Genomic DNA, 26,580 nt, shown 5'->3' on the forward strand with positions numbered 1-26,580 from the left:
GGGGCCCCGCCCGCTGGCTCCACCCCCTGCTCTCTGTCCCTTGCCAGACCGGTTGGTTGGGGGAGCCCTGGCGGCTTGCCCGGCGGGCGAGTCCGGGCCGGCAGGCTTGGGCTGCGTGTGTCTGGGGCCTCCTCCAACTGCACCTCGCAAACAGGCCTGCCACAGCCCACACGCGCCCCGCCTCTCCCCAGCCCTGCCGGCTGAAGGTTTCGGGGTGACTCAGGGGGGGCAGGAAAACTGGGTCAGTCCAGTGAGCCTCCTCCGTCAGGAGCCTGTGGCCTAGTGAGGCAGCCCCAGACTCCAGCTCCCAAAACCCAGGACTGAGGGTTCTATAGGGAGATGGGAGGCCCACTGTCTGGACAGGCCAGTCCTTGATGCTTGAAAAACTCCACTCTTGGGACATGAAGATGTTCTGGGGTGCTCCACCGGGTGGGGCCTCCTGCCCACACTGCACTCTCACCAACGGCAGGGCAGCCCCACGGGGTATTTTTAGACCAAGGGGTTGGCGGGCAGGGAGGAGTGGTGGGGCCTGTTCTGTCACCGCAGAGGAATTTGGGGAATGTGGCAGTTCTGGGGAGGCCAAGAGGTTGGGGGGCTGAGCGCACACCCTGGATGCTGACATACACCCTGTGGTATGTCTAGGCGGCCCCCACATTGCATAGCCTACTCCCCAAAATGGTCTCTGGTGCTATGCAGAGTCCCTAATCCCAGACTCAGAGTCTATTTGGGCAGCGCTGAATGGGGGTCCCTGGCACATGGACTGAGTGTTACACCTTGACCCAAGCTGTCAGTATAAGAGACATCTCAGAGGTTTCCTTCCTTCACCAGAGAAGAGACAGAGCATATTCCGGGTTCCCCCATGACCGGGATGAAACCAGACAGAAGAGCTCACAGCTAGGGAACATGGGCTGAGACCTACCCAAACCGTTCCCAGCATCCGACCCTTGCTGGGAGGAATGCCTTGCTGCCCAGGAAGCCTGTCAAGGCTTCTAATGTAGGCCGTGCCCTCCCCTAAGTCCTGGAGACCGTGTTAGGGGAGCCCTGAGTGAAGAGTAGGCGTGCCCAGCCCCTGGTTCTAAGCACTCCCTCGGTCCTCACTGGCTCTGTCTCCCTGATAGGTCGAAATGAGCTGATTGCCCGCTACATCAAGCTGAGGACTGGAAAAACCAGGACGAGAAAACAGGTAGAGAGATGGCCCTGGTCCCCTGTCACATCACCCATGGGTGTCTTGGGTATTGGAAGCACAGTTTAGCCCCCAGGGCCTGCTCACCAGATGGGGTTCGAGTAGTTGGGTGGGATAGGAAAACAGCTCCGGTCCTGCTTGGGGTTGGCCAGGAGAAATGGCAGAACCTCCTTCGGAAGGTGCGAGAGTTAACCAGGGAGGGACCACGCCAAGGCGGGGGTTCAGCGGGTCATGCAGGGTAGCAACAGTACCCCACTTGTGTCAGCCCACACCCACCAGAGAGCTGCCAAGTGACCACTGGGACACTCAGGGCCAGCTCTTAGTGTCCTTCCTATGGACTTAGGGTTTCCATTGCTGTGGTCAAGACCCGTGACCAAAAACATCTTGGGAAGGACAGAGTCTGTCTCACCTTTTACGCCCAGATAACAGTCCACCACTGAGGGTAGCTTCCTGCTCCTTCATACAGTACCCCAGACTTTCCCAGGGATGGCACTGTCAGAGAGGGCTGGGCTTGGCTCTTCCACAATCATTAAGGCAATGCACCCCTAGGCTTCTCCATAACCAGACTGCTGGGGGCCATTTTCTCAAACCAGGTTCTGTCTTCCCAAATGCCTGGCTTGTGTCAAGTTGACAGAACTAAGAAACTGGGAAAGGGGAGTTTAGTACCCCCCTCCCCAAATTGCGTCACTGAGCTAGGAGAAAGAGAGGGAGACCAAGGAGCGGAGGTAGTTGGGGGGGCTACAGCTGTCAGGGCAGTGAATCTGGGAGGCCAGCCAGGAGGCAGAGGCAACCTTCACAGTGGGGGGATAGAGGGCAGCTCTTGGGAAGTCCGGCAGTTATGGGTGACCAGGTTGGGGGTCGTTAGATGAATTAGATCTGGGATACCTAGGAGGATGTGAAGTCAAGTCCTAGCCCTTCAAACTCCTACTCCCCCAGAGTGCTGGGTATACATAGACAATCCCCACTTGTCCTAATCCTTAAGTGGGTTCTTGGCTCCCTGCCTCGAGTGGACATTTAGCGATGCCTGCCCTGGGCCCCGAATGAGGTCCTATGGCAAACTCAGAGATACCTCTTGGGTCTTCAGAGCAGCAGGGGTGGCCCAAGTGGCCTGACCCCAAGCTCCAGTCGGTCTCCTGCACACAACATGGAGTGGTACATGCCTATAATCCCAACACTCGGGAGGCCTAAGAAGAAGCATCCCTCAAGTCTGAGGTTCCGGAGTAAGGCTCCATCTCAGTCCCGCCAGCCCCCAGACAACACAGACTCTGAGGTTCCCATAGCCTGTGCTACCGGGGGCTAAGTTTGCTTCCTAGCCTTGGCTCTTTGCAGCTGTGAATTAAGAGATACATGGACGGGGCTGGAGAGATGGCTCAGAGGTTAAGAGCACTGACTGCTCTTCCAGAGGTCCTGAGTTCAAATCCCAGCAACCACATGGTGGCTCACGACCATCTGTAATGGGGTCCGTTACCCTATTCTGGTGTGTCTGAAAACAGCTACAGTGTACTCATATAAGAGATACTTGAACACCTAAAGCAAGCTAGACACAAGCTAGAGTGTATCTGCTGCCCTTTCTACCTCACCCATATTCTTGAGAACCTGGCTAGCCCTGGGAACAGCTGACCTTCTGTAAGTTCAGACTCTGAATCAAACCAAGCTGACCAAAGGTTGGGCATGTGTCTCTGACCCCACTTGCGCCTACCCCTGGTTCGCCTCTCCACACAGGGCAGCCCAGCCATCTGGGGACTGGTGCCCATATCTCTGTCACTTGTAGCAGTGGGACTCCCTGATTGAACTATGTAGCCCAGGCTAGCCTGCCTCTGCCTCCCAAGTGTTGGGGTCAAAGGTGTTACCATACCTGGCACAATGACTTCCTATTAGCCAGATGGGCAAAAAGTTGGGAGTAAGCCCCTGCCTATGACTTCTAGCTGTTAGAGCTGGCCCTGAGGAGGTGGTCCCAAGCGCTAAGAGCCGGAAGGAATCCTGGGAGAATAGCTTGGTGACGAAGCCAATGGTGCCCAGGGTCACACGGCCTGGGTTTGAATGGCAGCTCTGACCTGGCTGTGTGACCCCCAGATACACAGCTGAACCTCTCCCGGCTTTGATTAGGTCATCTGTAAGTTAGAGGTTGCTGCAGAGATCAAATGAGTTGGGCGTATAGAGCCTGAGGAACACCAGCACCTGCGTTTGGCGGCCGTCAGGTTTGTCCTGGCAAGCATAAGCATCTGCTGGGATTATAGGGACCTGCAAGAGGAGCACCCAGTTAGGGAGACCTGACAGGGTTCCAAAGAACAGTAAAAAAAAGAGAATAAACTTGAAGAAAGCCCACAGCCGCTGCTGCTATTGACCACGCACGGCACAGCCATGATGGCTTGTGGTCTGTCCCTGGATCTTGCCAATGGCTGTCTTACTGCCTGGGATTAGCTCAGCTTTGGTCTTTTGAGAAGTAGGTTTCTGGGAAAGAAGATCTCCAAATGAAAGTACCTACTGTGTGCATAACTCTGTTCGTGGAAAGGCTTGAAGAAGCAGAAGGGGGCTGGAGAGATGGCTCAGCGGTTAAGAGCACCCGACTGCTCTTCCAGAGGTCATGAGTTCAATTCCCAGCAACCACATGGTGGCTCACAACCATCTGTAATGAGATCCGATGCCTTCTTCTGGTGCATCTGAAGACAGCTATAGTATATATAATAAATAAATTTATAAAAAAAAAACAAAAAAACAAAGAAACAGAAGGCAAAAACGGGAGGGACACACAAGACAGTGTAAAAGATCTTTGCTAGAAGCTGTGGCAAGCCTTTAATCCCCAGCGCTGGGGAGTCAGAGGCAGGAGGATCTCTGTGAGTTCAAGGGCAGCTTGGTCTACAGAGTGCGTTCCAGGACAGCCAGGGCTACAGAGTGAGACCCTGTCACAAACTAAATAACAAAAAAGCAAGCACTGTGGCTTCAGGAAACATCTAATGCCAGGAGGAATGACAGAGCCACGTCTAGCCTGTGTGGTGGCCACAGGGGTGAGGACTCCCGTGAGGGGGTGACCCACTTCCTCTGGGTCAGGTAGAACCCTTGCTGAGCATAGAGCTTGACCTATGGTGGGCCGAGGTTCTGTTCCGTGAACAACCTACACCATAGTGCATGGCGGCCCTTGAGACCACTGTGGGCTAACTAAAGACCAAGAAAGAAGAGAATTGACAATCCCAAGAGGCATGTGCCCACAGAGACACTGAGTTCTCTCATCAGACTGTGGTCCGCCAGAGATGAGGGCTGGGGTCCCCCTTCCATCCTGGCCGTCCTGCTGTGCCTCCTCACCCTCTGTGTTTTCCTTTGTGGCGGGGCTTGGGGCACCTCCTAGGTGTCCAGCCACATACAGGTTCTAGCTCGGAAGAAGGTTCGGGAATACCAGGTTGGCATTAAGGTACGTTGGGTGCCTAGCAGGGCCTCTGGCCCCTTCCTGGACCTCGCCTGTTCTGCACGCTGCAGGCCTCTGCCTCCGTGGGCTCTCCAGCCTGCCATACCTTTCTCTGGCTTGAGCTCTGTTCTTCCTCTCTCTCCTGTCCTTTGCTCCTTTGCTCCTTTCTCTCTTTCCCCACAGGTCTGTAGTCACTTGCAGGTTCTAGCCAGAAGGAAATCTCGGGAGATTCAGTCCAAACTGAAGGTATGGGCCCCTGGCTCTTGGCCTAGCCCTGCCCAGCATCCTTCTGGGTCCCGACCAGGGCTGAGGAACTGAGAGGGTCTGAGACACAAGTGACAGCAGTAAGTTCAAAAGCTCCCAGGTGCCCGGTATGGTGGCACCTTAACCCCAGCATTCAGGCAGAAGCAGGCAGATCTGAGTTTTAGGACAGCCAGGGTTACACAGTGATACTTGTCTCAAAAAAACAAACAAACCCCAAAGTAGTCAAGCATTTGAGGCCACAGCCACTGAGGACTGGACAAGCTGGTGGCCAGCGTCTGAGGACTGCAAAAGCCTGCCTCTCTCCTGTGTTCCCCCTGTTCTTTTCTCCTGACTGTTGCTTGCTAACTGCCTTGGGGACTTGAGGGAGGACATGAAGGGTGTTGGCTGGCAGCTCAGTGGGGAGGTAGGGATCGGGGGGTGACAGTTACCAGGCTGAGAACTTCAGTTTGGGGTTCACGATCTGCCCCCTGTTTTCCCAGCCTCTGAGTCTCCCAAGCCTGTGGGGCTCACTTCTAGGACGGGACACACACACCCATGGCCCTTTTTCTTCATCTTGCCAGGGAGCCCCCTGACTAGCAGGCACTCCCTGTCCGGGTGGGGAGAGCCCCCCAGCCCTCAGCAGCCTCTTGGCTTCCTTAGGAAATGATGGCCAGAGCACAAGGTGGGGGTGGGTTGCCCCACAAAAGCATGTCCCCTCCCCATACAGAGCCCTCACGTGTGTGTGTGTGTGTGTGTGTGTGTGTGTCTATCTTCTAATTCCCTGTCCTTTTCTCTTTCACAGGCTATGAACCTGGTAAGTAACCCAGCACCTCTGGGAGGGGCCTGAGAGCACCGGGTGACAGGGGCAGTGTGGGGTAGCATAGGGGTGAAGTGCACAGCAGACAAGCTTCTCACAGTGCAGCTTAGCATAGCAACCAAACGGAAGCCACTAAACTGTGACCTGTGAGATAAGTCTGCTATCATAGAAGAAGCCACAGGTAATTGGGAGCAGTCCGGGAGGAGCATGCAGTGTCTGTGTGTGTGGGGGTGTCCTCTGCTGTTGTATGCGAAGGACTCAGGCACCCAGTCTTTCAGTATAGGAGGGGGATCCCAGAACCAGTTTGCAAGGGACTACCAGGCGGGGACATAGAATAAGCCGGTCAGATGGTTATTTCATACTGGGGGCCAAAGAGGGCGGACACACAAAAGCTAGAATTCCTACCTGAAGGACTTGGCCCAGGCCTGATGTGACCACTGTCCCCAGGACCAGGTCTCCAAGGACAAAGCTCTTCAGAGCATGGCATCTATGTCGTCTGCCCAAATCGTCTCTGCCAGCGTCCTACAGAACAAGTTCAGCCCACCCTCCCCTCTGCCCCAGGCTGTCTTCTCCACCTCAAGGGTATGGCTGGGCTGGGCTGGGCTGGGCTGGGTGTGGCTAAGCGTTTCTGGGTACTGAGGCCCTAGCTTTGTCCACAGTTCTGGAGCAGCCCCCCTCTGCTAGGACAACAACCTGGACCGTCTCAGGAGTGAGTATTGCCTACTTGAGCAACTGCAGTCAGTCTCTGGTCACCACCAGGTAGTGAACCAAACTCAAGGTTCTCGGTTCTGAGACCACGCCGACTCCCACACCGTGAATAGCTTTTCTGGGGATGGAAGGGGGCAGTGTAGCCCCACGGGCTGTGGGATGCCGCCAGGGAACCATCAGACTTAACACACAATGGTCGTGGGCTAGCTTGTGAGCTCAGGGGAAGTGGTGGGGGAGGGGGTGACTGGGGCAGGTGGGGTCCTGAGGATGTATAACCTGCTTTTTACTGTTTACAGCATCAAGCCCTTTGCACAGCCTGCCTACCCCATCCAACCTCCCCTGCCGCCAACACTCAATAGTAAGTTAGTGCCACCATTGCCATGTAGCCCCTGACACCTCTGGTGTCTGCCCTTCTGTTTGGAGACCTATGTATTTGTGCCAGGGTGGGTGGCAACTAGAGGGGTCTGAGAGGTTTCTATTCCGGGTAGAAAAAGCGATGCCAAAATCTTGCCAGAATTCTCATCTAGGGGACACCAGTTTTGTTTTCTGTGTAAACACACATAATGGAGGCACACAGAAAAACATCCCATGGCTACTACCGAGATTACCTCCTTGGTGTACTGGACATCCTCAAGGATGCAGGAAGGCATCTTTCACACACAAGTCCGCCCGGTGTCCCTGGGTGTGGCTTGGGGGGGAGTCATCCACCTAAGGGTTTCAGACTGAGACCCGGGCTGCCTCCTTGGCTCCCTAGCACACATGTTCTGGGTTTTCCAGACCAACCCTGCTGTCCACACGCACACGTGGGCAGATGAGTTAGCGCTTATCCTTTTAGGTTATGAGTCCCTGGCCCCGCTGCCCCCAGCCGCTGCCACTGCTGCCTCGGTGCCTGCCTGGCAGGACCGCACCATCGCCTCCTCCCGGCTACGCCTCCTGGAGTATTCTGCCTTCATGGAGGTGCAAAGGGACCCCGACACGGTAATGTGGGGACGGTGGGGAGACTGGCCCGTGACCCAGCATCCAGCTCAGGGTCCTAGCGGCGGGGTCCTCGGGCCTGCAGGCTGATCGCTGCAGGCTGACCCCGGTTCGGCCCTCCCCACAGTACAGCAAACACCTGTTTGTACACATCGGCCAGACAAACCCTGCCTTCTCAGACCCACCCCTGGAGGCAGTGGATGTTCGCCAGATCTACGACAAGTTCCCCGAGAAGAAAGGGGGGCTGAAGGAGCTCTACGAGAAAGGGCCCCCCAATGCCTTCTTCCTTGTCAAGTTCTGGGTGAGGCCCCTTCTTCCTTATTTTTTAAAGATTATATATATATATATATATAAAGATTTATTATATATAAGTACACTCTAGCTGTCTTCAGACACCAGAAGAGGGCATCGGATCCCATTACTGTTGGTTGTGAGCCACCATGTGGTTGCTGGGATTTGAACTCAGGACCTCTGGAAGAGCAGTCAATGCTCTTAACCACTGAGCATTCTCCAGTCAGAGGCCTCTAACCCAAGCTTACCCAGTTCCCTGCCCCTTCCTCACCACTAGTGGGCCCCTGGGCAGGAGGAACCTGCAGGCCTCTGGGTAGGTGGGATGGAGGTGTGGAGGTGGGGGAAGCAGGTGACAGTCAGGCCTCTGCCACACGTGATACTTTTCTCCCCTAGGCTGACCTCAACAGCACAATCCAGGAAGGCCCTGGGGCCTTCTACGGGGTCAGCTCGCAGTACAGCTCGGCAGACAGCATGACCATCAGCGTCTCCACCAAGGTGTGTTCCTTCGGCAAGCAGGTGGTAGAGAAAGTAGAGGTGAGTAGAGGCCTGAGGGGATGAGCGGCAGTCAGTCAGGTCCACAAACGCCCGGTCACACTCCTTCCTGGCCCCACTCTGCAGACAGAGTATGCCCGCCTGGAGAACGGCCGCTTTGTGTACCGCATCCACCGCTCACCCATGTGCGAGTACATGATCAACTTCATCCACAAGCTGAAGCACCTGCCCGAGAAGTACATGATGAACAGCGTGCTGGAGAACTTCACCATCCTGCAGGTGCGAGGCTGGCGGGTGGCTCTGTGGGGACTGGGCTAGCCTGGAGGAGTCCGGTCTGTCCGGCCAGCGCAGTTACTGAATCCTGTTCCCTTCCTCCCTGCCCCCGTAGGTGGTCACGAGTCGGGACTCGCAGGAGACCCTGCTGGTCATTGCTTTTGTCTTTGAAGTGTCCACCAGTGAGCATGGGGCACAGCACCACGTCTACAAGCTTGTGAAAGACTAGCATGGCCTTGACCTCCACAGGATGCAAGTCGGACCTCCTCCGAACACCTGCCTGCCTGGTCTCCCTGGGTGTGGGTTGGGGGGACCCACCCACCCATGGGTTTCTTCAGGCTGGGACCCGGGGTGCCTCCCTGGCCCCAGCACACACACTCCCTGCCACTGTTCTGCGCTTTACTGGAGAGAAGAGGGCTCCACGGTGGGGTGGCTTGCCTGGGCACTGAGCCACAGATGATCTGGCCTTGGGTGACATCAGAATTGTACTATGGAGGACACCTTGGGGGCTTAGTGTGTTGTCCCTGGCCACTAGGGGAGTGTGATGGGCAGGAGAGAGGGTAGCATTAAGACTAGGAAGACAGCTTGCAAGGAGGCCCTGGTACAAGGTGTCAAGTTGGGGGATAGGTTGAGAAGGGCCTACACTTCTTCGGACCTTCTGGGTACCATCCCCTTAACACAGCAAGTCTGGGTCTCCTAAAAGTGCCAAGATGGAGGCCCCCAGAAGCAGACAGAGCTGGAGGCTGGGTTCAGCTACCTCCGTAGCAGAGTTGGCCGTGCTGTGGAATGGTACAGCTGGGCTGGAGCCTAGACAGGGCTCTACTTCCTGTTCTCCCAGGGCGCCAGCCACTAGGCACCCCTCCCTCTGTGTCCTGCAGACAGGTGGCAGGGAACAGGAGGCTGCCTCTGCCTTCTCCACATCCAGGTCCTAAGGTCGCCTGGGTATTTATGAGTTTCAAATGAAGTACTGTGCCCCTCCTCATTCAGCCCGAGCTCCCTGAAGGTCTTCACCATTGCATACTGCTCAGGCCACCCCTAAACCCCACCTAGGTTTTATAACATGTATTATATATATATTTTTGTGTATTTTTAAAATCCAGCTGTGACGGGCTATATAATAAATGGCTCTAAGGCAGGGGCCACTCAAGGCCTGGCTCCTGCTTAAAAAAAAAAAAAAAAATTAAAAAAAAAAAAGCTGTTTCTGGGTCAGGACAGTTGTGCCACTTGCAACCTTGTACCCTGTCTAGTCAAAAATAGGTTATGACATCGGACGCTAGTAACCGCCACCAGACATGCGTGCCCAGCACCTGTGGCCCAGGCTCACCTTGATGCTTTCCCGAGATAGCAAAGTCGGGAGGGACCCTGGAGCCAGTGGCTGCCTAGTGGTGGGCAGATGACCGGGCTGGGCCACCTATAGAAAGAAGGTCCTTAGACAGTTGGCCTCTTCCATCCATGCCTCCTGCCTTTACAAGGCGATTTGAATGGACACCTTACCGTTAAACTGTCCCACCTGCTAAGCCCACAAGATTTAGAGCTACAGGTTTGTGGCCCATCTCAAGTCCCTTTGGCTTTGAGGGGGGCTGCCCAAGATGGGTGTTACCTGGAGTCTGCAGTAGACAGAACTCTTATGCCCACTGCACAAATGGCTAAGTGCTTGAGGGCATTAATTAATGAGCAGTCCCAAGACCCGGGAACAGCTTAGAGAAAAACCACACTGGAATTAGCTTGGGAACCTCACCTTCTAGAAAAGGTTCTAAATCCTACCACAGCCTTGTTCATTGGGTTGCATTTATGGGTAGAGACCAGATGAACTGTCACACCACTTAACAGACCCCCCCCCCCCAGTTTTGGGGATGGCAGCCTGATTGGCCTGTGTGTCTGCTTGGCAACCACACCCAGCCTCAGCACAGACACCCTGCCCCTAATCACAGCAGACCACAGGGAGAAGGCAGCACCGAGGTTTATTGGAGCGTCCTAGTACAGACGCTGGGGCTTGCCCATGGTGCTCTTGATGTACAGAGCCCGGACGTTCTGCCAGTTTTTCTTGAGTAAAGACACCAAGAAGTTGACAGCCAGGTGGATGTTGTAGACCAGCTCGTCATCGGTCATCTTCACGTGGCCAACGGCAACGGCCAGACACAGCACCTACACGGAGAGAAAAGGCCACCAGGCTGAGCATGCGTGTATGTGCAGGCCTGTCCCTCTTCCCCCAGTGACCAGGCTTAAAATCCAGGTGAAGCCCAGGGCCACCCTGAGACGCCATGCTAGAGGAACCCGGACCCACTACACCCAGCCCAGACTGACCTTCTTCATCTGGAACTTGATTGTGGATTTCACCTCATCCACTTTGGCCACCATGTTTTCATTGTGTGTCAGCAGGGAGGGGAACTTGCCCGCCTTATTTAGGCCTGGGCCCAGGATACGTGGGATTTGCTTGATCAGAGACTCGGAGGCCAAAAAGGCATCATACTTCTTGGCTAGAAGAGGTCACGGGAATACTTAGGACCAGGCCAGAAAAGTGTCCTAAACAACCCTCAGACTCACGACCACTGAATAACTCAGGTCCTTACATAACTCTTAGACCAGGATGACCCACAATCCCTGATCTACTGAGTACACTGAGGGGCTGTGATGGCTCCCACCCCTTGGATTCCCAGCAGTCATGTTAGATTCACTGTAAGTCAGGATTTAACGTGTCTCAATGTATGTGCCAGAGACAAGGCTCAGCGGTCTAAGTCCTGCTCTTCAGACCTCTCAAGTTCAATTAATTCCCAGCACCACATGGTGGCTCTCAACCATCTGTAATGGGATCTGATGCCCTCTTCTGGTGTGTCTGAAGTCAGTGACACAGCCTGCTCATATACATAAATAAAATCTTTTTTTTCCCCTTGTTTTTGGAGCTGGGGACTGAACCCAGGGCCTTGTGCTTGCCTGGCAAGCGCTCTACCACTGAGCTAAATCCCCAACCCCAAATAAAATCTTAAGGGTAAAAAGCACCTCAAAATCTGTCAAAGATGGGCCAAGCCCAGCTGTTTGAGAAGCCCCCAACAGGCCTGGGAAAACTTAAGGACACACCTGAGAATACAGAGAGGGGGTTACCTTCAACCCCTGTCAGTTGGAGCCCCAAGCTGACTCCCCGAATACTTTTAAAGAAGCAGATGGAGCTATTTCCTCCCATGTGTAAAAGCAGATACGACTACTGCCCAGCTCACCACAGGTAAAAGAAGCCTTCCAGCGCCTGAGTACTAAATATCCCACCTATCATGGTCGATAGGGGCGACCACCCAGGGTCACAGGCCCTTGTGAGCCCTCTGTGGGTTAAACACCAAACACCTAAGCCAGTAGCAGGCCGTGGGTCAGCTGCACACACCTGAGGCCTCCATCACACTGGCCTGAGGGGGCATCTTCTTGATTGCAAACTGATGTGAAGCACACTGATTGGTGCCACTCCTGGGCAGGTGGTCTCGGGTCAGGTAAGGCCACCAGCCAGCGGAGAACCACCCTCGAGTCCGCCCCTGTGAGCCCCAGCTCATCTCAAGCTCCCCCAACACATCAGTCCAGCTACACCTACCCAGCTTTTTGACCAACTTCTTGTTCTTGTTAAGCTTCTTGAGCGCCTCGATGTCCATGTGGGGGATATCCACGGCCTTGGCTTCATCACAGTGCTGCTGGTCCCCCAGGACGCACACGGAGAACTTGGGGCGAGGGGTGGACTTAAGCCTGCGTTCAGGGGGTGGGGAAGAGACACAACAGGTCATGCCCGATGCTGGAGTTGCCCAACAGGCTGAAGGCATCTGAGGTAGCAGCAAGCCCCGAGCCTTACCCGGAGGTCTGTGCGACACTAGCCTGGCTTCTCAGGCTAGCCGGCGGGCTCGGCCGAGGCCTCCCCACGCCTCCCCTCTTGTTTTAAGACCCAGGGTGGGGGTCCGTCCAGCGAGCCTGCCCGCAGCAGGACTCCTGAACTACCCTGGCACGTCAGTGTCCCCGTGTCCGCCTCGGGCTCGGCCAGAGCGACAACGGGGAGGCCACACGGGGACACTGAGGGCTGGGTGGGGTCAGAGCGGTGCCAACCTGACGGTGCCCGAGAAGCGTTTGTCCTTCTGAGGGTCGTAGTTCTTCAGGCTGATCTGCAGCTCCACCGTCTCCAGAAACCTAAGCGAAAGGGGCGCTGTGAACCGGGGGGATGCTCGCCGTGCTCGGGGTTGCCAGTCCTGGCCCAGACATGCTCGCCCTGGCCCGGGATTACTCGCCCCACCCGGGGAGGCCCGCGCTTACTTGCGGCGCTTACGCTGGTTCCCGTGCAGGACTTCCCGCACCGCCTCGTAGAGGGTGTCGCGTGAAACTTTGCTGCTGTTGGGGAAAAGCAAGGGCGCTCAGGGTCGGCCATGCTGGACCTCGGGCCGGATGACAGGCCCACAGCATGCCGGGAAAAGGCTCGCGACACAGGTAGCCGCCGGGAGAGCCTCCGAAGCCGGCCGCAGGGTGTCCGCGGGACAGCCGGGTGCACGGATGGCGGCGGATAGTACCCCGAATAACTACCTACCTCATGGCTGCGGCTGCGGAAACCGGAAAAGAAGGCAGAAGGCTTCGCGCAGGCGCTCAAATAGAGCTCGTGCTCTCGCGAGAATGGCTCGTTCCGCCGCCGGTTCCGCGCTTAGCCAAGGCGGAGAAGCGCTGCTGTGTGAGGCCGCTAGGGGGCGCCACCACGTGGCTTCACCGTGAGACCTGCTTTAGGAGCAGCTGGCAGTTCTGCACTGGGACTGGGGCCGAAGCTGGGGCATTGGGATCGGGTTTCTGCCCGCTGTTATCTTCTGCCTGCCCCATGTCTTCCACAGTCACCAGTGGAAGCGTTCTCCTTCATCGCCTAGTTTGGTGATGAGCCCCGGACAGCCACTGGGCAGCTGCTCCCTGTAGCCGTGCATTATGCAATGGACCAACTTGAGGACTGAGGCACGGATGACAGGAATAGCTCGAGGAAACGATCCTTGCTGAGATCTGCAGAACTGGAAAGCATCTTGTGACTGGATTAGGATCAGATGCGCCTCGTTTAAGCGTAACCTGGGAGAAGGCGCCCACCAGTCTCGCCCTAGCCATCTTGTATAAACTGCCCCGGATTCAGCCTCCAAGCATGATGGACTTTGAACAAACGCCCCCTCCCACACTGTCTTTTCTCAATTAGTTGGCATTTCAAACAAAGTCGTTCTTGGTGCCGGACCCCTGTCTTTGCAGTGAATAGAGAGGCGCGGGGTCAAGGATCATTGCAGGGAGCCTTCAAATCTGGAGTGACTCATTCCAGGCCACCCTCTCTGGGAACACGTCATAGATGTGGCCAGCACCCACCATTTGCAGGGGGCATATCTGAGAAGGGTTCATTTCACCCAAGCACATACACAGCACGCATCACGTAGAGTAAAGCAGGTTCGCGCCAGGGTCAGAGTGGAGTTAAGTGGCAGGCAGGTTGGAGCTTCGAGTGCCACTCACACTGGAAAGAGACGTTTGTCCCTTACGCATCGTTCCCCTTGCTTCTGTACGCTGCATCGTCTCCTTCTCAGAAACCAGACTTTCTCACTGGACTGACCTCCCTCCCTCCTCCCCTCCCTGCGTCAGGGGACTCAGGACTTCAGAGAGGAAGCTGTGGTCTGAGAAGTACCCAGAGACCTCTGTTCCCCACCCACTGCAGGGCTAAGGTAGGAGGATGCTGTCCCTGAACTTTCTTGGGCTAATTCAGTCACGTCGGTGTGGTGAACTTTTGTTTCTTTGTGTAGCCCCGACTCTTAGAATTTGCTGCCCTTGAAATTAGAGATCCACCAGCCTCTATCTCCTGAGTTTCGGGCTTAAAGCATGCGCCACCATGCCCAGCTGTGCGCTAAATCTTTTTTTTGAGTGAGGTACCTGCTCAGGTCTGTGGAAAGACAGATGTCAGACAGGTCTGCAGCAGGCACCCCTGCTCCCCTTTTAGCCCACGGTAGGCTAGACAACCCTCAGATCCCAGCTCAAATGTTAGCTGCAGCTGAAGACGGAGCTCAGTGGTACAGCATCAGCCTAGCAGGCGTAAAACTCCGGTGTCTGGCTGGAGAGATGGCTCACTGGTTAGAGCACTGACTGCTCTTCCAGAGGTCCTGAGTTCAAATCCCAGCAACCACATGGTGGCTCACAACCACCCGTAATGGGATCCGATGCCCTCTTCTGGTGTGTCTGAGGACAGCCACAATGTAGTCATATAAAATAAATAAATCTGTTAAGAAAAACAAAAAAAAGACTCTGGTGTCCAGGACCAGCTTTAAAACAAAGTCATGGGTCCCAAGGCCTTGATGTGATGGAAGGGGTGGGGGTAGGTGAGGGAGTGAAGGGGGTTCAGGTGCCTATACCTAATGGGAAAGTGCGCCTAAGAACACAGGTGCTGGTTTTGAAGTTCATCTATCTGACATGTGTACCCTCTGGGACACAAACATGCCCCCGCACACAGGGGGAGGTCAGAGGACAACCTGGGGCGCCAGTCCTTGCCTTCCATTTTGTGTCATGCTAAGCTGTTAACGCAGTTTTGGGGGACTCTCCTGCCCCCACCTCAGCCACCTCTCAGCCGCACCCACAAATGTTTTTGAGAAAGGATCTCTCTCACATAGCTTAGGCTGGCCTCAAATGCTGTGCAGTTGAAGATGACCTTGAACTCCCGGTCCTCCTGCCTCTACCTGATGGCTGGGATGACAGGGGTGAGCCACCAGGTGTGGATGAACTTTCTTCTCTTTATTAAAAACCATTACAAAATCACTCAGTTCAGAAGGGGGTCACGACACACACATGAGCACGAAAGATTCCCGCTCATCCTCCACCAGCCCTGGATCCAGATGTTGTCAGGAGTGGAGGAGCAGCCAGGGCCTCCTCTCTGCTCTTTGTGGAGTCAAGATGGCCCCTGCACAGCCTGGGGTGTGGGTGGTCAGCGGGCCAGATGTCTCAGGGCTGCCTGCAGGGACTTCTTCAGGAACGTGGCGTTGGGCTCTAGGGCCACAGCCAGGTCCAGACTCTGCTGCTCTGTGATCTGGAGAGAAGGAATCAGGTCAGGACTGCAGCAGCACTCCCCATCTCCTCAGCACTCCATTGTTAGGGAAGAGAACGGAAGGAGGCGGACAGGCTCCTGAGTCACCGAAACTTTCTGTCTGGAGGCGAAGCCAGCGCCAGGAGGGCCTGGAGCCATCAGCTGTGGAGCTGGGAGCAGGCCCGGCTGCTAGATGGGTTTCAGGTGTGTCTCACCCACACTCACGACCCTCCCGGGCTACAGATGAGATTGATGTTGGGGCCCTCCTCAGACCCTGCTCTCTCTCTCTCTCTCTGGCCTGTTCCTATGTCCTCTACAGGGCTCGGAATCCGCACCTCCATTCTCCAACTCCCACTCCTCAAAGAAGACAGGGGCGGAGTCCTGACGCCTCTGGTGGATGGCCCTTCTTCCGGGATCCAGAGAGGTCTGTGGAGGACCCAGAGGCCCCACAGCACACACACAGCGGTTCAGACTCCACTTCAATAGATGACCTGCATGACGGCCGATCTTGGCTGTCAAGCTCACACAGCTGGGTGAAGAGGGAGCCTCCGCTGAGGCACTGCCTCTGTCACGCCGCCTGTGGGGCATTTTTGTGTTGCCGGGTAACTTATGAGGGCTCAGCCTAGCGTGGGCAGTCCTATCCCTGACCAGGGGTCCTGGATTGTATAAAAAAGAGCAGGCTGAACCCAGTATAGTGGCTCAGCCTTTAACCCCACCTCAAAGGCAAAGGCAGTCGAGTTTGAGGTCAGCACAGAGGATTCCGGGCAGCCTGGTCTACACAGAGGTCAGGCTAGCCAAAGATACAGAACCTAACAAGCAGGAAGCCCTGGGTTCCATCCCCAGCACTGCAGAAACCAGGCCATCGTAGTGTACCCATGTGATCAAGCACTCAGGAGCTGCAGACAGGAGGATCAGATGTTCAAGGCCATTTGGGCTGCATGGCAAATCGAGGGCCACCCTGAGCTACCTGAGATCTTGTCTACGTGAAGAGCTCCCTAGCCCATGACCCACACAGGGCCTTCAGGACAGGCCGAGAAGCCTGGGCCAGTGAGCTGGCTCAAAGGTGAGGGAAGCTTGCTGACGAGCTTGGCCACCTGGGTTAGACCTCAGGACCCACATAGTGGAAAGAGAAAACAAACTTCTGAAATTTGTCCTCTGGCCCCGCCACAAGTGCACACACAAAATACATAGATTAAAACACAGTTTTAAAAATTAGAACCGGGGGGATTGGGGATTTAGCTCAGTGGTAGAGCGCTTGACTAGGAAAGCGCAAAGGCCCTGGGTTGGGTCCCAGCTCCAAAAAGAGAAAAAAAAAAAAAAAAAATTAGAACCGGGGACTGGAGAGACCGTCCCACATTTAAAATCACTTGCTGCTCCTCTAGAGAAACCAGATTTGGTTCCCAGCACCCACACTCTAACTCCAGTTTCAGGTAATCTGATGCCCTCTTCTGGCCTCCATGGGCACCGCGTGCATGTGGTACACACATACATGGAGAGAGAGAGAGAGAGAGAGAGAGAGAGAGAGAGAGAGAGAGAGAGAGAGAGAGAGAGCGAAGCAAGCATAAGCACGAGAGAGAGCACCCATACAGGGATATCTAAAAAATAAATAACTACATTGGGGTTAAACATAAATCTGGCACGTGTGTCTGACTTGTGACCCCAGTGCTGTGGGTTTAGGAGACGGGTGTTCCCTAGGCTCACTGGTCTGTCAGCCTGGCCAGGCAGAGAGCTCCAGGTCTGGTGGAAACCAGGCCTATAAAATGGAGCTGCTACACAGGCACTGTGACGTAAGACAACAGCCCCAGCCAAAGGGAGGCCGAGGCAGCAGGAGCTAACAGTGTCTCAGGGCTGCTGTGCAGGACAGGGTAGGAGCACGCCGTCTCAGAGGGCTGAGCACAGCGCTCGAGCTGCGGCAAGGAGGTCGTAGCAGCCAACAGCCTTGTCCCAGCCACCTCTGGCTCTCACACTGTTGGCTCCTGGCTACCTGCAGATCCCCAGGAAGGTCGGTCCCAGCTTACACTGCATCCCTTGCAAGGAACAGCTTTCTACCGGCTCCAGCCGGTGGCCATTGATGCTTTTGGGCGTTTTGGGATGGGAGCGAACCTCTCCTATAACATGGACTGGCCTTGAATTTGCTATGTACAGAGCTTGGCTTTGAACACATCCTTTTTTAAAAGAGAGAAAAGAGAGAGCCTCATATATTCAAGGCTGGCCTTGAACACATGATCTTCCTGCCTCCTCAGTGCTAGGATTTTATGCCCCCGCCCCCATATCCAATTTACAAAGATTGAGCCCAGGACTTTGTCTAAGCTAGACCAGCACCAGTAGAGCTATATCCCTAGCCCTCCCCACTTTTTATTATTATTGTTACTATTTTCTTTTGGGGGGGAAGTCCCTACATAGCCCCGGCTATCCTGGAACCCACTATGTAAACCAGGCCGGCCTCAAACTCAAGAGATCCTCCTGCCCCTGCCTCCCGAGTGCTTACACTAAAGGTGTTCACTACCATGTCTAGCTTCCTTTCTTTATTTTTGCATATCCCAAACTGGCCTTGAACTTAGAGCAAGTCCCCTGCCTCAGCCTGCTCCATGCATTCACCACTCCCAGTCATAATCCCCAACAAGGCTTGGCTGCCCCCCTCCATTGTCACCAAATGCCTGTGTGAGGCTCCTCCCAGGCATGAGCTGGAGACAGGGACAGCTCAAGGGGAAGGCCAGCAGCTGGGCTCTCGTAACTTCCCCATGCCCCACATACTAGTGGGGAGCTCCCAGCTGGACGAGCCCCTGTCGACACTCACGCTGGCCTGGTACTTGGTCATCACTGTCAGCATCAGCTTGGCATAGGCCATGGAGGTGGTGGCTGCCGGCCCCTCTTTGCAGAGCCTCTGCATCAAGACACTGAAGAGCTCCGAGGTCATCTCCACCTGCATGCAATGGGACGTGGGACAGCGTCACAGGACGGCGTCAACCCCAAGCTCTCTGTCTCCTAGCAGGTGGCTGAACAGAGTGCTCTAGAATGTTCCTCCATAAACCCAAGTGTTAGAAGTCTTGGTCCCAGGGCAAGGTGCTGGGAGGTGGGGTTTGTCTAAAGGTGGTAACCTGGCCCGTTCTCTCTCTGCTTCTCGGCTGCCATTACCAGAGCAGCCTACCTGTCACGCACTCCTTCTGCCATGATGGGCCTCACAGAAGTCTAGGAGCAATGGAGCCAACAACAGATAGAAGCCTCTGAACTGTGGACACAGCCAGCTTTTCTTCCTGTTTACCTCAGGTATTTGTCATGGTAAGAGAAAGCTAACACACCAAGCTGTCTCCACAACTGGACACCACAGCTCAACCAAACACTGAGGAGGAGATAAGGAGCTAGCATGAGCTAGCATGAGCTAGCATGAGCTAGCATGAGCTAGCATGAGCTAGCAGGTGCAGGTCTTACAGAACAGCAACCGCCCTCACAGAGGCTCAATCAGGGAGCCAGCGACTCTAGTGTGCCTCAGTAGTTGAAGCCTCATGGAAGCCAGGCCGCGGTGAGGTTCTGAGGGAGCACCGCCAGCTCTTCAGGCTAACGGAAGACCGCCAGTATCAGGCGGCGGTCAGGTAACAGAGGACCACTAACAGTCAGCACTTCACGCCCCCATCTTGAAATCTCCCCACACCGCTGTCTCTACTCTCAGAGAAGGAGACTCGGGCATAAGCGGCTGCGGTCAGCCACTGTGATGCTGCTCCATCTTTTATCTGCCAACTTGATGGACTGAGAATCGCCACAGAAACACACCTCTGGGTGTGTCTGAGGGCATCCCCGGTAGGGTTCCATTAAAGGAAGGTCCTCCTTGAATCTAGGAGCTGCCATCCCACGGGCTGGGGACCCTGGCGGAATGAGCCCGGGGTCCATCTCTTTCCTTTCTGAGTGTGGACGCAGTGTAACTGACAGCCTCAGCCTCCTGCCCCAAGCCCCTCTCACATGACAGGCTGTACCCTTAAACTGGGAGCCAAAACCAAGCCTTCCATCGTCAGCTTGACTCTGTATTTTATCACAGCAAGAGGATAGCTGAGCTGACTGCCTAAGATGCAAACGTGGGGGAGGCCAGGCATGGTGCTGTGACCAATTGTCCGAGGACTCGGGCAGGAGCCCAAGGTCGTGTCTATATGGTGAGTTCAAGGGCCGTCTGGACTACATGAGAACCTGTCTCAAATGACAACGACGACGACGATGACATAATGACTGAGAATTTTCGGTGGCAATTAGAAAAATGCCACAATATACCACTGAAAGACAGTAGGGCTGAGGACGTGGCTATGTTGATGGAGCCCATGACCGGCATACATGGAGCCCCGGGTTCAGGATCTGGTATCACATAAACTATGGCATGGGCTGGAGGGATGGCTCAGTGGTTAGAGCACTGGTTGCTCTTCCAGAGGTCCTGAGTTCAATTCCCAGCAACCACATGGTGGCTCACAACCATCTATAATCAGGTCTGGCGCCCTCTTCTGGCACAAAGGCATACATGCAGGTGGAATGCTGTATAGATAATAAGTAAATCTTAAAAAACAAAATAAGGGTTGGGGATTTAGCTCAGTGGTAGAGCGCTTGCCTAGCAAGTGTAAGGCCCTGGGTTCGGTCCCCAGCTCTGTAAAAAAAAAAAAAAGGAAAAAAACAAAATAAAACATAACTCTAATGTATAGCATGGAGCTAAACTGCAGGTGGACACACAAAAAGCAGGCACACGGGGCCAGGGCTGGTGAGCCTCAGCCCTAAGAGGAGGAGGAAAGGCCAGTTTAAGGCCTGCTGTCTAAGCAGCAAAATGTGAGCGCTGACCTAACTGGGTGCTGTTTCTCTGAACCAGTGAGAGCTGGGCCCCAGGCCAGGGATTCTGAGTCTGATGCCTGGGACAGAGTCAGAGAGTTCTTAAAGTTGTGACTCTAACCTGTGACCTTCTGTGGTGTGGCACCTGTAGTCCCGGCATGAGGAAGAATGACCAAGAGTTCAAGGCCACCCTCCACCACACGGGGGTTCTAGGCCAACCTGGGCTGCATGAGAGAGGAGACGCCAGCCCCAAAGCAGGTACTACAAGACAGGGCTAGCTGACCACGGGTCAGCTGTCTGCCCCTGCCTGCATCTGCAGGGCCTTCTGTCACTATCAGCAACATAGGAATAAGGCTGCTTGCCTAACCCTGGAACCCAGAGCCTACCCACCTGCCGCTCCAGGAGCGCCTGCAACACCAGGAACGTCTCTTCCGTCCAGGCCAGCTCCAGGACCTGCCTGCACAGAAGACACCATGAAGGCCACCATGTGGTTGCTGGGAATTGAACTCAGGACCTCTGGAAGAGCAGTCAGTGCTCTTAACCCCTAAGCCATCTTTCCAGCTCCCTGGCTTTTGATTTTGTTTGTTTGTATGTTTTTCCCCTTTGATAGAAAGACTCAACAACAAAGCTAGGTGCTCTAACGCTCAGGAGGCAGAGGCAGATGGATCTCAGAGGCCAGCCTGGTCTACAGAGTGAGTTTCAGGACAGCCAAGGCTACACAGAGAAATCACAGATAACCAAAGTGGCTGGCCTGGAACTCAAAGCAATCCTCCTGCCTCACTTCCTCCTGAGTGCTGAAATTTGACACACGAGCCATCGTTTGGCTCCGAAGCACCATTTGTGGTTTACGTCTGCTGTGGGACCTGGTTTCCTATTTCTTTCGGCTGCGCTCATCCGGGGTCCGCCACGTGGGTTCTAAGAGTCAGACCCACGGGGTCAGACATGGTGGCGAGCACCGTTACCTGCTGAGTCCTCGCTCCAGCCTGACTTGGTGCTTAGCTTGCTTCTAAGAATTTTATTCTTTTTAATTGCGTGTGGCTGCGTGTGTCACCTGAGTTCAGGTGACCAGGAAGGTGACTGGTGTCAGAGGCCCTGGAGCTAAAGTCACAGGCAGCTGTGAGCCACCTGACGCAGATGCTGGGAGGCAAACGGCTCTTCTGCAAGAACAGCAAACTCTCAGGTGCTTGACTGCCCCCCCCCCCGATCTGTGTACCCCAGGCTGGCCCGACGCTTGCCATGTAGTCAAGACTAGTCTCAAACTCCTCATCCTCCTGCCTCTACTTCCCAAGGGAGAGATTACACGCCTACACCACTAACGCCCAGCCATTCTTTGATTCTACTGCCTAAATTTAATCCCGACTTTGAGCACTTAAACACCAGAAATGTTTCATGTATTTCTGTGTTGGGACTCACACGTGCTCTCCCACTGAGCAACACCGTGTACCTTGGATGTCTGATTTTCTGTGAACTCACGGTAGCTACTATCACACAGACTACCTGGAAAAACCCCACAGAGCAACTACCAGGCTCAGAGTCAAGGAGCGAGGAGGTCAGGCCTGTGTGCCTTGTAATCCCAGCACGTGGGAGATTATAGATGGTGGGAGTTCAAGGCTAGCCTCAGCTACAAAGTTATGCTCAAGGCCAGCCTGGGCTACGTGAAACCCTGCTTCAAAAAATAAATAATATAAATAAACCAATAAGCGTGAGCGTTATTTAATTAATAAACAAGGTCAAGACTGAGCTCATGCCTGACTCTGGCAGCAGTGTTTTTTCTAACATTATTTATTCTATATAAGTACACTGTCACTGTCCTCAGACACACCAGAAGAGGGCATCAGATCCCATTACAGATGGTTGTGAGCCACCTTTTGGATGCTGGGAATTGAACTCAGGACCTCTGGAAGAGCAGTCAGTGCTCTTAACCGCTGAGCCATCTCTCCAGCTCTCTGGCAGCATTCTTTTTTTTTTTTTTTGGTTCTTTTTTTCGGAGCTGGGGCCCGAACCCAGGGCCTGGCGCTTCCTAGGCAAGCCCGCTACCACTGGCCAAAATCCCCAACCCCTCTGGCAGCATTCTTAACCACTGCAGCCAATCCCAGCTAAGCTGAGCTACTTCTCAGAGGGACCACCCAATATGGGCCAGGAGGAAAGGGCACCAGGCAGGTTTAGAGCCCAGTGCCATGGTGGGCATGCGTCCCTGTGTGCATGCAGGGTGTCGAAGTCTGCATACTCACCCCAGAATCTGGACCTGCATGTCTGGCTCCAAGGACTCATCCTTTATGAGGGAACACAGTAACTCCGTCTGCACGGGACCTGGGCCAGAGACAGGAGGGGAGAGGGCTGGGGAGGGCGGGAGAAGGCTGCGAGGGCCAGGATGCCCGATGTCGGGGAGGGAACTGGTTACCGAACTGAACCCCCAACTCCCAGAAGGTCCCTTGGGGTGAAGCGTGCTGGGCACGGAGTGTGGGCCTGGGGCTGGCTCTGAACATACCTACGCCTGGGTCCTGGAACAAGGGACAGAGGATAGCCCTGCAGACGGCGTAGGTGTACTTGGCACAGAAGGAGGTGAGGGCAGCTCTGAGAAGCCTGGAGGCGGAGGACGGCAGGGAGAGGATCTAGTCACAAGGGAGGGGACAAAGTCACATCTTCCCTTCAGGACCATTTTATCCCGCCATCCGTGTTTTGGAGGAGAAGCCACGTGTCTGTATCTAGGATCACACTGGCTCCCATCCGGGGCCCAGGCTGTAAGAAACTACAGGTACAAGGGCCTAGAGACAGAAGCCCATCTCTCTGCCCCTCTCCCAACCCCGCTCCTGAAGACTCAGAGGATCCCCACTGCCCCTGGCCTTCTGGAGCCCCCTGTGCCTACCCGGTCAAGAAAGAGGCTCCTGGCCAGCACAGAGGCATTGCTGATGCTGAGGGCTGGGGTGAGACCCAGCAGGCGGCTGCAGAGCTGCAGGAGGCCTCCGTCCGGGAGCTGGGGCAGTTGTAGCTGGCTGCATAGCGACTCCATCTGGGTGGGGGACACCAAGGACTCTCAGCTGCCTCGGTCTAGGCTACAAGCCCAATGGGCAACGGAAAGGGGCAGACAAGGACGCGAGGGAGGCTACGCAGCACAGAGCAGGACAGATGCTACAGTGGGAGGAGCTGGCTCAAGGTAACCCTCCCAGCAAGGCGGAGAATGTTTCCCAGAGAGGGGAGAATCTCGAGGCTGAGGTGACCTCAGGGCAGGGCCGGTCTCACCTGGCTGGGACTACATTCGTGAAGAAACTGCAGGTCCACTGGGGGCTCCTCTAGCCCCTCCAGCCCCTGGGAAGGCAAATCCTCCATGAGGGCCGGCAGAGCGCTTGCTCACAGAGGCTACTCTTGGAAGGCAGTCCCAGAGGACCTCATGGGGGTATGACAGCCTATCCAAACTCGGCCCTGGAGGATCTCCCTCCTATCCAGCCCCATGCCAGGCTCCATGATCCAGGGCTTCCCTGGGCATGGCTATGGTACAGAGAGAAGCCAGAAGAACGGCAGTGGTGGATGGGGAGGGCCGGTCACCTCCTGCAAGGCCTTCAGCAGCTGCCGCAGCCTGGGCACCTGGTCCTGCGGAGGAGAGCACAGTCATGGAAGACCAGTAGTGCAGCAGGGCCTCTCCTCTCCTTCTGCGGAAAACACCCGGGCTCAGCCCCAGCACCCACTCTGGGCTGCTGACAATCGCCAATCCCCTCGCAGACTCTAGCTCTGCGAGACCCAGCGCCCTCTCCTGGCCTCCACGGGCACTGCATGCATGTGGTACACACAAGGACAAGCAGGCACGCACTTAAAACCTCTCAAGGGAGCGTGAGGGCAGACCAATGGGAGCCGCCCGGAGGCAATTCAGAAGAAGCAGTTAGGTGCCTGACACCTTGAAGGCCTGTGTGACGCCCCGCCCCACTGCTGTCTTCTCCGCATCCAACCTCAATGGGGTCAGTAGACCGAATATGGGCTGGCTGGCTCTTGGCGTGACTCACACCACCAAGCAGAGCAGCAGGAGCTGAACCCTTCCACCCCACATCCTAGATCCTCAGGACAGGTGCTTCCTGCTCCTAGTAACTCCCTCCCCAACCCCATCAGTTTGGGGAGGGGAAGCCACACTCCTCCCACCCCCCACAACCCACCCCTCATCCCCGGACCACGTACTACAGAGAGGACCCTGCTGAAAAACGCGTCTCAGTTAGCTTCCCAACCAATACCTGGACAACTTTGGGGAGCTCCACACTCTCAGCTGGACCCTCGGCCTCTGCTACGCCCGGGCGAGCCTCCGGAGCCTCGACTTCAGTATCAGGCAACACGCCTCCTGCATCTGACTCGGATTCTGAAGTCTCCGGCTTGGGTCTCTCTTCTTGTTCCTTTCTTTCCACCACCTCCTCCTGTTCCTCCTCACAACCCCGGAACCTTTTAGGGGATCTCTCTAACTCAGGGCCGGCAGTCTCTCCCTCTGTCCTTTTCCTCCGTTTCCCAGAAAGCTGTGAGAGTCTGCCCTCTGGTTCAGGATCAGAACCCAGGGCTGGTTTCAGCCCCCACCCACCTTGGCCCAGCCGCCCACACAGGTCCCGGAGATGTGACTGACAGCTTCCAGTCAATGGGGAGGATCCCTCCACAGAGACTCCAAGCCCCACATCCCTTTGCAGCAGCTCCCTGAGGGCGTGGAGCCAGGCATCAGGGGTAGATGTTGTGCCCTGCTGATCAAGCTGCAGCACAGAGCGGAGGCCGCTTTCGGGTAAGGAGGATCGAACAGCCAGCAGCAGCGACATCAGGTTCTTCCGGCATGCCCCAGGCAACCGTAGCAACAGTGGCGTCCTAAGAACAATCAAAGGTTTGTTTTCTGAGGTGAGGGGTTCTCACTATGTAATCCAGGCTGGCCTTGACCCCTCAAACCCCGTGTCAGGGTTCTTATCACACAGAGGTGCCTGGCATATGAGGATAATAGAGGAAAAAATTATATACACACACATTATATATATATACATTATATACATATATACTATATATATATGTGTGTATATATATATAATATATATATAGTGACAGGGTTTCTCTGTATAGCCTGGCTGCCCTGGAACTCCCTCTATAGGCCAGGATGACCTCAAACTCACAAGAGCTCTGTAAGCCTCTAGTTTTGCTGGCCTGTGCAGCCCAGGCTTCCAACCTGAAGCAATCTTCCTGTCTCAGCTTCCTGAAATTAGACGTAAGGCCTGTATTTTTAACACAGGTGTCCACTTGACATAAGTACAACTGTATTGGAGAGACACCTTATTATTATTATTATTATTATTATTATTATTATTATTATTATTATTTTTACTGTTTTTTGACAGGATCTTTCTATGTCACCCTGGCTGGTCTTGAACTCATGCCTCTGCCTACCAAGTAGCGCTATTACCAGCGTGCAACACTACAACCCGCCTTTTATTCTTCTTATGAGATAGAGTCTCATTCTGCTGCCCTAGAACTCGAGAGGTGCGCTCGCCTATGCCTCCTGAATGCTGGAGTTAGAGCCATGCACCCGGCAACTGGAGAGGGAAGCAAGCAAACAAAATCAGTCTGCACTCAGAATTCTGCCTGACAAAATGCGTGTCCAGGCTTGGCGCGCACACTTGTAATCCCTATCACCGAGGAAATGGCTGCAGTAGTTCGAGTCTAACCTGGGCTACGTGGAACCCTGATTTAATTACTCAATTAAGCAGGAGGGAAGCGGCGGGGACCACGGGCGGGGACTCACAGTTCCAGGCGGCCATCTGGGCCCCGCACTTCGGGCTCTGCGCGGCCCAGCGCCTCCAGGAAGCTATCCCAAGGGAAGTGCTCAGCGCGGCGGCCCAGGGTGCGCAGAACCCCTAGCCCGCGCCGCGCACCCTCGGGCCCGGCCTGCAGCGCCTGCAGGAGGAGACGGGCGGGGGCCTCCAGGGTCGCCCATGGCGTCGCCCTGGCCGAGGCCACGGCGTCCGACACTGGCCTCGCCAGCGGAGAGCCGAGGCGGGGCGGCGGACACTCGGGGTCGGAGCGCCCCTCAGCCGGCGAAAAGAAACCTGGCAACGAGGTAACCCGCAGACCTCGAGTAGAGTCCGAAGGGGCGGGGCCTGGAGATCGGGGCGGGACCGGAAGGGGCGTGATCATCGGGAAGGGACCCGACCAGCAACTAACCAGACCTGTAAGAGAGCGTTCAGGAAAGGGGCGGGGCGTTGGGCGGGACGAAGGCCTCCGGAAGCAGCTTAACCCTCTGCAAAGGAAGAGAAACCCGCGAAGGGGCGGGGCCAACGACTGGAGCCAATCTGGTCGGTGCTTGATGGAGGGGCTGTACTGCTGTCAAATCTTATTCCTCCTCCACGTCTGTTTTTTAAAAAGAT

At 55.2% G+C, this 26,580-nt stretch overlaps 3 protein-coding genes across 3 annotated transcripts in view; 1 reads left to right on the forward strand and 2 right to left on the reverse strand.

Moving 5' to 3' along the window:
* Positions 1–9,609, forward strand: part of Tead3 (TEA domain transcription factor 3) — a 19,886-nt gene extending 10,277 nt beyond the window's left edge. Inside the window, exons 4-14 of the mRNA XM_032889205.1 lie at positions 1,119–1,183; positions 4,527–4,589; positions 5,629–5,640; positions 6,091–6,225; positions 6,303–6,352; positions 6,648–6,709; positions 7,187–7,329; positions 7,454–7,627; positions 8,011–8,151; positions 8,236–8,388; positions 8,498–9,609. Of these exons, the coding sequence (XP_032745096.1) occupies positions 1,119–1,183; positions 4,527–4,589; positions 5,629–5,640; positions 6,091–6,225; positions 6,303–6,352; positions 6,648–6,709; positions 7,187–7,329; positions 7,454–7,627; positions 8,011–8,151; positions 8,236–8,388; positions 8,498–8,611 (1,112 nt within the window). The 3' untranslated portion in view covers positions 8,612–9,609. The remainder of the gene's footprint in view (positions 1–1,118; positions 1,184–4,526; positions 4,590–5,628; positions 5,641–6,090; positions 6,226–6,302; positions 6,353–6,647; positions 6,710–7,186; positions 7,330–7,453; positions 7,628–8,010; positions 8,152–8,235; positions 8,389–8,497) is intronic.
* Positions 9,610–10,326: 717 nt separating this feature from the next.
* Positions 10,327–12,985, reverse strand: Rpl10a (ribosomal protein L10a). Its single transcript, XM_032888881.1, has 6 exons — positions 12,926–12,985; positions 12,658–12,732; positions 12,454–12,534; positions 11,954–12,102; positions 10,687–10,859; positions 10,327–10,527 (listed from the first exon to the last, which is right to left on the reverse strand). The coding sequence occupies exons 1-6, from the start codon at positions 12,928–12,930 to the stop codon at positions 10,357–10,359; spliced, it is 654 nt and encodes a 217-aa protein (XP_032744772.1). The 5' UTR covers positions 12,931–12,985; the 3' UTR covers positions 10,327–10,356.
* Positions 12,986–15,105: 2,120 nt separating this feature from the next.
* On the reverse strand, positions 15,106–26,350 carry Fance (FA complementation group E). Its single transcript, XM_032889206.1, has 10 exons — positions 25,959–26,350; positions 24,430–25,036; positions 23,756–23,800; positions 23,453–23,518; positions 23,079–23,222; positions 22,701–22,824; positions 22,444–22,522; positions 20,603–20,669; positions 18,213–18,338; positions 15,106–15,418 (listed from the first exon to the last, which is right to left on the reverse strand). The coding sequence occupies exons 1-10, from the start codon at positions 26,348–26,350 to the stop codon at positions 15,317–15,319; spliced, it is 1,752 nt and encodes a 583-aa protein (XP_032745097.1). The 3' UTR covers positions 15,106–15,316.
* Positions 26,351–26,580: the final 230 nt, after the last annotated feature.

The sequence above is a fragment of the Rattus rattus genome, chromosome 18 (genome assembly GCF_011064425.1).
Source record: "Rattus rattus isolate New Zealand chromosome 18, Rrattus_CSIRO_v1, whole genome shotgun sequence".
NCBI lineage: Eukaryota > Metazoa > Chordata > Mammalia > Rodentia > Muridae > Rattus > Rattus rattus.

What these genes read in the sequence shown, in the direction of transcription:
- Rpl10a (XM_032888881.1), bottom strand. An exon ending in AACCAGCGTAAGCGCCGCAA is followed by an intron (nt 12,535 to 12,657) that starts GTAAGCGCGGGC and finishes CCTTTCGCTTAG; the next exon opens with GTTTCTGGAGACGGTGGAGC. An exon ending in GAAGTTGGTCAAAAAGCTGG is followed by an intron (nt 10,860 to 11,953) that starts GTAGGTGTAGCT and finishes GACCTCTTCTAG; the next exon opens with CCAAGAAGTATGATGCCTTT.
- Fance (XM_032889206.1), bottom strand. Translation starts at nt 26,350, where the DNA reads ATGATCACGCCCCTTCCGGTCCCGCCCCGATCTCCAGGCCCCGCCCCT. An exon ending in CCAGATGGCCGCCTGGAACT is followed by an intron (nt 25,037 to 25,958) that starts GTGAGTCCCCGC and finishes GATTGTTCTTAG; the next exon opens with GACGCCACTGTTGCTACGGT. An exon ending in ATGCAGGTCCAGATTCTGGG is followed by an intron (nt 20,670 to 22,443) that starts GTGAGTATGCAG and finishes TCTTCTGTGCAG; the next exon opens with GCAGGTCCTGGAGCTGGCCT.